The 8,983-nt window shown below is 38.5% G+C and overlaps 1 protein-coding gene across 1 annotated transcript; it reads right to left on the reverse strand.

Annotated features, from left to right (window-relative positions):
- Positions 1-4,047: 4,047 nt before the first annotated feature.
- On the reverse strand, positions 4,048-8,670 carry LOC311141211 (T-box transcription factor TBX3-like; the record flags this gene model as incomplete). The annotated part of the gene is made up of 7 exons (XM_084176470.1): positions 4,048-4,452; positions 4,615-5,219; positions 5,351-5,448; positions 5,545-5,621; positions 7,600-7,746; positions 7,926-8,193; positions 8,297-8,670. The coding sequence occupies 7 exons, from the start codon at positions 8,668-8,670 to the stop codon at positions 4,048-4,050; spliced, it is 1,974 nt and encodes a 657-aa protein (XP_084032596.1).
- Between the last annotated feature and the right edge of the window lie 313 nt (positions 8,671-8,983).

Genomic DNA, 8,983 nt, shown 5'->3' on the forward strand with positions numbered 1-8,983 from the left:
TAGTAATGGAGTCTTTTTGTAGGCACTAACGGAGACTAACTCCGCCATGGTTCCTTGGACAAAGCCTATGGGGAAATTAATGTTTTGGGGGGATAAACGCTGAAAATAAACTCGGTGGTAAACACAGGTTTAGGAGACGTTTTGTTCTATGAGATAATCTCATCCGCTAACCTAACTTTTTGTGAATTTTTAAGCATTTATGTCATAAAAACAAGTATAAAGCTAACGATATGCTAAAATATACAAAATAAAACTACACCTCAGTTCGCATTATTTTCCACATTAATTTCCCCTATAGGAATGCCCAACGAGCCAGAGGTAGAAAATGGTAACTCATTTACGTTTTTTAGGACTACAAGCTGGCGAGCTCTATAGGCCACCGCCACTAAGTGTTTTGTTCACAAAATATAACACATGGTTTTCATCAAAAGATAAATGTGTGCAATTGTGTTCACTGTATCCAGCAATCAGTAAATACTAGTGCACAAAAGTCCCATCAGTGTCATACCACAATATAGGGATAGGTAATGAGGACTAATTTATGATTTTTCACAATATTGCGGACATGCAGAGACGCAGATAATGAAGTTGGGTTACCTCTAAGCAGGAGCATCATGCAGCCATTATTTTAGAGGGGGCGCGAAGTACAAGAGGATGGTTGGCCTGGAAGTTAGAGAATTTTGCATTTTTCAAACACCCGAAACAGCTTTCCCTGCAATCTAGAGCCATAATCATTAAGCCTAATTCTATTAAAAAATATGTTTATTATTCTGCATAGGTTATCTAAGCATACCTCTACCTGTTCAATTGTCATTTTAATGAGGGTGTCATTCTGACTGTTGTAAATCACATCTCAATACATTGCACTAACATGCCTAGGATATTACATCCAAATTTCAACACATTACATGGGATCATAACACACATAATCAATACAGGCACATATCATGGCATCATGAATACAGTTTTGTCCAAACAGAATTCACTTTTTCAAAACAATTAACACGTAGCCCCAAACTGAAACGTGTTGGCCAAATGACACATTTCATTTGCAAAATGCATTAACATTCAAAACATGAAATACATGACTCAAAATCAACTACATCCCATCAAAACATACAACTTGTTATCTAATGAAAAGTTATTTCTATCAAGCGTTACACAATGACCCAATAAATACTAACTACAACTATCAATATACTCTAACATGGCTAACCCTCTTGCATATGTCTGTGCCATTTGTTGATACTAGCTAGAATTATAGTATGCACCATAAAAGGCAAGTAAACATATTATCACAGCATGGGCTGTATTATTTTTTTCCGAAAATGATTTTACCAAAGACGACCAATGCAGAAAGTATGTCACTCAAGAGTACGGGATAATGGAGAGTGAATAAAATGATTTCTTCATCATCTTGCTAGCTTGGTTAAGCATTTAGTGTTGTGTGCATTGTGCTGCACTTACATCCCCATTAGTTGCATATGAAGTGTGAAGTGTGTGTGACTGTCTGGCTCAGTTAGCAAGCAAACGTTAACTAGCTAGCTAACTAATGAGCAGGTGCACATTATTAAACAGAACCTAACAACAACAAAAAACTCCTTAGCTAGATGTGAAAGATGTAAATACTTGCTCTACTTGCTTTATTGTTTTAGTTACAGTAGCTAGAACAATTCTGATGAAAAGTGGGTGGATTACACCAGGAAACATTTGGTTGTCACTAGTTACCACATCCACAAGGTCAAGGCTATATCGTTAAAATTAATGAAAACTAAAATTAGCCTTTTGGCCTTCATTTAAGGTTAGGGTTAGTCATACGGTTAGCAGTGTGGTTAAGGTTTGGGTTAGGTTTAAAATCAGATTTTAATAATATGTATTTTAAATAGGCGGGGTTTAGCCATAATTATGACTTTGTGGCGGTGGTAACTAGTGACAACAGAAAAGTTCCCTCTTTTCCTTTTTCTTGTCACTTCCTGTCGGCTCCCCCAGCTGGATGTTTGTGCTCTTTGATTGGCTCAAAGTCAAGTTCTCGCCACTGACGAGCATTGCGATTCTATAAGTAAAAACGTGAGGTTTGTTGGTATCAGGTAAGTACATGGCAGGGATGTATTTTGTTCTAGCTAAAGAAGGAACAGCCTCCTACTGTGCTAAGTACCTATCGGCAGTCATATTTCTCGGTGTGTCTGTACCATTAGTCACTCTCACTCAGATATCATTAACATGGCATAACTCATGGCAAAATGTGTAGAATTGCACGAAATTAACTTTAAAAATGCTAAAATGTCTCTCCAAGGTAAAATGGGTAGAATTGCAGGATTTTTTTAAATAAATAGCAACATCTTATCTCTGCCCCATTGCAATATGGGTAGAACAGCTTAGGGCCCCCAAAAGGCTAGAGCCGGCCCTGCTGTGTATGCATGTCTCACATTGAGTCAATGCTGAAACATCAATCCATGGGGGAGTGACAAGTCAGTGCCACATTTTCATTTGTGCCAAAATCAAACTGAAAGAAATGTTACCTTGCAAATTCAGCAGGCTATGGTGTGAAATAGGCTTTTAGAAGTGCCATCATTGTTTTATTACTTATCGTTAAGGTTAAGGTTAGGCATATGGTTAAGAGTAGGGTTAGCTTTAAAGTCAGATTTTAAGACCCATGGGGCGGCGCACAATTGGCCCAGCGTCGTCCAGGGTAGGGTAGGGAATGGCCAAATAAAAAAAAGAATGTATGTACTCACTAACTGTAAGTCGCTCTGAATAAGAGTGAATGACTAAAATGACTAAAATTTTAAATTTTAAGAAGAGAAATTTGACAAATAGGTGGGGTTTATTACTTTGTGGCAACTAGTGATGACCCGTTAACCAGGAGAAACACATCTTAAAAGCCAACTAATGCTTGATCCGATATATTTTAACCTTTATTTATCTAGGCAAGTCAGTTAAGAACAAATTTTTATTTACAATGACGGCCTACACCGGCCAAACCCGGACGTATATAGGCTTATGCAATAAAGAACAATAACTTATGTTTATAATATAAATGTTTTGTAATCATTTGTTCATATAGGTCATCATATGAAACTTACTGGATAATTTGCACACAAAAAATACATATTTTTGCAAAGTAGTAGTTATAAGCGCAATGATAGTAAACGATTACCGTAATAGTAGGCTAGCCTAATAATGTATTTTATATACTTTTAGGCTACAAATGTTAAAAACGCACACAGTAGGGAGGTAGCCAATTAATGTATACTTTTTTTCGTTTTAAATCAACTGAAACTTTTCAAACATAAAATCTATTCAAGAACCTCCTCGACCATTAGAACATAATACTTTTATTTCGTTTAACATTATTTTGTTGAGTTCATAAAACGCATTCAAGTGCAGTTATTGAAATGAACAAACATGTCATAACAAAGAGCTATGGAGGCATATAATGGGTTGTAATAAATTATAGGCGTACAAGTTTTTCCCCAAATATATTGTGACAATTTCTTTGGATCTACAACGCACATAATTACAGCAAATTAAAATAGCTAAATGAAATGGTTATTTTGAGAATATTGTCTTATTGAAACTGCAAATGATATTGGTTAATTGACAGAAGCCACGCCATTGACGTTTCAATGTTTAACAAGTCAGAAAAAACATTCCTCCATAAAAAATGTAATGGATATAAAACGAATTTCTAAAATGTCCTGAACTATTTTGTCAACAAGACAAAATAAATCGTATTTGAACTACACACGTACTTTGGTTGAAAAATAATGTGGTTTATAGGGGTTCATAGCATGGCTGAGTGATATATAAAAACATTGGGGATTTATTGCAAATAAACTTCAGTGCCATCAGTGAACAAATTACAGTATCATCAACACACAAGCGCAACCATATTCCACAGACTCAAACAATGTTGTTATCTATTATGCATACATTCCGCATTAGAAATGTTAAAATGCCATTTGGGTTGATAGCAAACACTTCAATCTTAATTAATCAGGCTATGAAAAAAAATCTCATCATTCTAATCAGCGTTAGATTTATGACCTAGGAATATGAGTCTCTGTCTTGATAGGAGTCTATACCGCTGACCAACTGTTGCATACATTGAAGCTGATCCATGCAATCTTTGATGGATACGCGTTTTGCCGCTGGCGCACGAGAACCCTGTGGCGAGGAATCGCTGTTTACCTCTGACATAGGCCTACAGTCCAATGGAGCAGCAATAGGACTATTTGCAATGCTGTGACAATTCACGTCTCTATCAGTCATAAGATGAATAGATGTCGGGGGCGTCGAACAGTTGTCTGGTGCGCTATTGGGAATGGAGTAGGGTCTGAACCGGGTACGAAGGCGCACTGGGGTTGATGCTTTGGTGGAGAGAGCAGCCGTTGCGGCCAAATAGGAGTAGGGATAGGGGAAAATACCACCAAATGGAGAAACCGTGAGACCCTATATGGGAAACAAAGAAAGAGCGGTTAGGGCTGCAAAGTTTGCTGTTATTTTAATAATTAAGGACTTAAATTAGCCTAATTATTTAATATACGACGTCATAGGCTTAAAGGCCGCCTATTGAGTGAGTATTGTTGCTGAATTAATAGATGATAGGCATACCTGCGATGCCATAGCATGCTGCTGAAAGTTCAAGGGTAATCCTGACGTTCCTGACACTCCTTGTACAGAAGATACTGGGATACCAGCCGTGCCCATGGTGCACACTCCGCCAGATGACACAGCCGCCAGCATGTGCCCCATTGCTGTCGCTGCTTCACTGGACAAAGTTGCTCCCTGCATGTTGACTTGGGCATTGTGTAGGAGACGGTGAGCGACACCCAAGGGGTTGAGAATATATCTTGTCCAATCCGGGGGATAAGAATAGCAGTGTGAAAAACTGTTGCGTCCTAAGCCTGCGATGTGAGCGCTTTGGTCCGTTTCCACGGTTATAGGCTGGAAGTGCCCTCTTGCCCTCGGATCCTCTGCTCCAAAGCAACTTGTCATACCGCCAGTTATGGAATTTATATGGTCCTGTTTTGGATCCTCCGAGTCTGTTTCGGTCCTGAGTGAGTCCGTTGAAGCCCTGTCCGCTTTGTCGTGGACTGTGGTAACATTTGGCTCAGGTTTCAGTTCCTCGGTGGTGGTTGAAATTTTTCGCAAGTCTTGTCCAACATTATGCCCATTTTTGCTTTCTTGACCACTTTCGTTGTCACTTTCGCAGCCCTCTAACATGATTTGGTTAAAATACAATGTTGTTTGTAAACTGAGAACAAGCTGAGGCTAAACATTTTACCATTACAAGATATTATGGTACGAAGGCTACAAATGTATTAATTTCGTTATCATACAAACTCACCGGTTGATTTTGCGTTTCCTGCGCCTCTCAGTGGAGCCTCATCCAAAGAGTCACCAGAGGTTTCACTGAACTTTTGTGTATTTATCCCCAATTGTTTCCTAATAAAAAAAGAACATTTTAGTAGGCCTATTGACAATTAAGAGTTTCTACAAGTATTTAGTATATTTATTTACATTTGTCGTTTTTTGTCTCACTTTTTTTCTCTTCTACCATTGCCAGTGTCACGGAATCCTTTTGCGAAAGGATTGTTATCAATTTTCAGTTGTGTAATCTGAAAATAGAAATCACTGTTAAAGACGGTAATGTTTCTAAACATTAGACCAGTAACTACATTTTAACACTAATAATCAGTCTCATAGGCTATAGGCTAGTGATAAGGCAGGAGATTCAAACAAAATATTTGTCCCCAAGAAGTTTGTAAATGGTTTATAAGCAGTTAATAAACGTTGTGCAAATATATTGCACATTAGAACAAAATATTTGAAAACACAAACATCAACATTTCATTACTTGCCAAATATTGAGCCTTGGGCATAATATCTATAAAGTATAGCTATGACTATATGTCAGTAATTCATTTAGACCTGGATTTAAGTCTATATCAATGCAATAATTGTTCATCATCATCTATAAACTCTTTATGCAATATATAGTACCAGTCAAAAGTTTGGACACACCTACTCATTTAAGGGTTTTTCTTTATTTTTACTATTTTCTACATTGTAGAATAATAGTGAAGATATCAAAACTATGAAATAACACATATGGAATCATTTAGTAACCAAAAAAGTGTTAAACAAATCAAAATATATTTAACATTCTTTAAAGTAACCACCGTTTGCCTTGATGACAGCTTTGCACACTCTTGGCATTCTCTCAACCAGCTTCATGAGGTAGTCACCTGGAATGCATTTCAATTAACAGGTGTGCCTTGTTAAAAGTTAATTTGTGGAATTTCTTCCCTTCTTAATGCGTTTGAGCCAATCAGTTGTGTTGTGACAAGGTAGGCTTGGTATACAGAAGATAGCCCTATTCGGTAAAAGACCAAGTCCATATTATGGCAAGAAAAAGCTCAAATAAGCAAAGAGAAATTACAGTCCAGAACTTTGAAAGTTTCTTCAAGTGCAGTCGCAAAAATCATCAAGCGCTATGATGAAACTGGCTCTCATGAGGACCGCCACAGGAATGGAAGACCCAGAGTTCTGCTGTAGAGGATAAGTTCATTAGAGTTAACTGCAGCTCAGATTGCAGCCCAAATAAATGCTTCACAGAGTTCAAGTAACAGACACATCTCAAAATCAACTGTTCAGAGGAGACTGCGTGAATCAGGCCTTCATGGTCGAATTGCTGCAAAGAAGCCACTACTAAAGGACACCAATAAGAAGAAGAGACTTGCTTGGGCCAAGAAACACAATCAATGGACATTCGACCAGTGGAAATCTGTCCTTTGGTCCAAATTTGAGATTTTTGGTTCCAACCGCCGTGTCTTTGTGAGATGCAGAGTAGGTGAACGGATGATCTCTGCATGTGTGGTTCCCACCGTGAAGCATGAAGGGGGAGGTGTGATGGTGTGGGGGTGCTGACACTGTCAGTGATTTATTTAGAATTCAAGGCACACTTAACCAGCATGGCTACCACAGCATTCTGCAGTGATACGCCATCCCATCTGGTTTGCGCTTAGTGGGAATCTCTTTTGTTTTTCAACAGGATAATGACCCAACACACCTCCAGGCTGTGTAAGTGCCATTTGACCAAGAAGGAGAGTGATGGAGTGCTGCATCAGATGACCTGGCCTCCACAATCACCCGACCTCAACCCAATTGAGATGGTTTAGGATGAGTCGCAGGGTGAAGGAAAAGCAGCCAACAAGTGCTAAGCATATGTGGGAACTCCTTCAAGACTGTTGAAAAGCATTCCAGGTGAAGCTGGTTGAGAGAATGCCAAGAGTGTGCAAAGCTGTCATCAAGGCAAAGGGGGGTTACTTTGAAGAATATAAAGTATATTTTAATTTGCTTAACACTTTCTTGGTTACTACATGATTCCATATGTGTTATTTCATAGTTTTGATGTCTTCACTATTATTCTACAATGTAGAAATTAGTAAAAATAAAGAAAAACCCTTGAATGAGTAGGTGTGTCCAAACTTTTGACTGGTACTGTATATATAATTTATATTTTCCAGAGTGTTACCAATACGAAAAATACATTGTTATTCTGAAACTTGCTTTATGAAATTATGAAGGGCCTACCTTATCGTTTTGATATGCAGTTACAGCAATGAATTCGGTCTCAGAAAAGACATAGGTCTTGAACGTGCTATAAGGTAGTTTGAGGATATCGTTGGCCCTCACAACGTGAAACCTGGGCTGGTATTTGTGCATGGAGTTAAGAATCGTCTGTAATTGGAGACAACATACATTTTAAATAATAAATTAGGCCTAGTCATCAACTCGAACTTTACGCAGTTTAAGAAAAACTAGTCTTTCAGTTATATTGCAATATGAAAATACATTAGATGAGTCAAACTGCACTGTAAATAGCCTACATTATTAACACTAGTATTTTTGGAACTTACAAACCCATGCTTGTCCGAGATGTTGTTTGTCAATTTTAGTTTGTGAAAATTGACCACTTTTGACATCCATTGCTCGCCAGAAGCGGGACTGTCTGGGTGTATGTACATCCTTTTAGGCATTTCAGGATCTGCCTTTCCTGACACCATCCAGCCGGAGTTGTGAAACTTGTACCTGAAGTCGTCGGCTGCCACAATGTCCATCAGCAAAATATATTTTGCCTTTTGGTTCAAGCCAGTACATCTTGCTTTGAACGGTGGAAACATGCGCCTGGAGAAAAGGTAAAACATATCGATTCTAAATCACAGACGTATAGAATAAAAACGAATAACTTTATAGGCTATGGTTATTTATGATATTTTATAACATTTACCTTCCTGATTTTGTTATGACCATTTCAGTGCCGAATTTGTGGAATTGTGTCCAAAGGTCCCTCGCCTCCAAGTTAACTTTTGGATCATCCTCGTTGGCTTCGGTCTCCAGCGTTTTAGGAGGCCTGAGCTTGGCAGACTGGGTTGCAGCATGCTGTTCCAGCGAGGCTTTGCGGAGGATCGTTTCAGCATTGGCCGGATCCAGCATGGGATGCCTTTGCGCAACGGGCAAGTGAAGAGACCTGTGGGAAGTTAACGCAATGGTAGGAAAAAACTGAGGTTGTCGGGCCAGCATTGCGTCGAGGGTGAAATCCGAAGCAGTGTTTGGTAAAAACGTTTGGAATGCCATATCTCCTGGTAAAACTGGATCTCTCATTCAAAAGTGAATCCTCTTCATGTCAAGGTAGGACAACCGATGTCTTCATTAATTTCTTAAATGCACACGTTTTGATATTTGGGATAGGTTATATTCAGTCTAACTGTCACATTTCCTCAAGTGTATTTCAAGCTGGTATTTTGTTGCCATTTCATCGTAATTAAATTTAAAATGTAGTTTACCCTTTTCAGAAGAGAAAAGTAGGCCTACCCATATGCCACCTATTTCGATTAGTCTAGTTTGTGTCGAAATTAAATCCAAACAAACCGGTTGCATTCGATAAGTGCATCTCCATCTCATTCCAAGGAATTAT

This window comes from Coregonus lavaretus (assembly GCF_964263955.1).
Source record: "Coregonus lavaretus genome assembly, chromosome: 14".
In the NCBI taxonomy this organism is placed as follows: Eukaryota; Metazoa; Chordata; class Actinopteri; order Salmoniformes; family Salmonidae; genus Coregonus; species Coregonus lavaretus.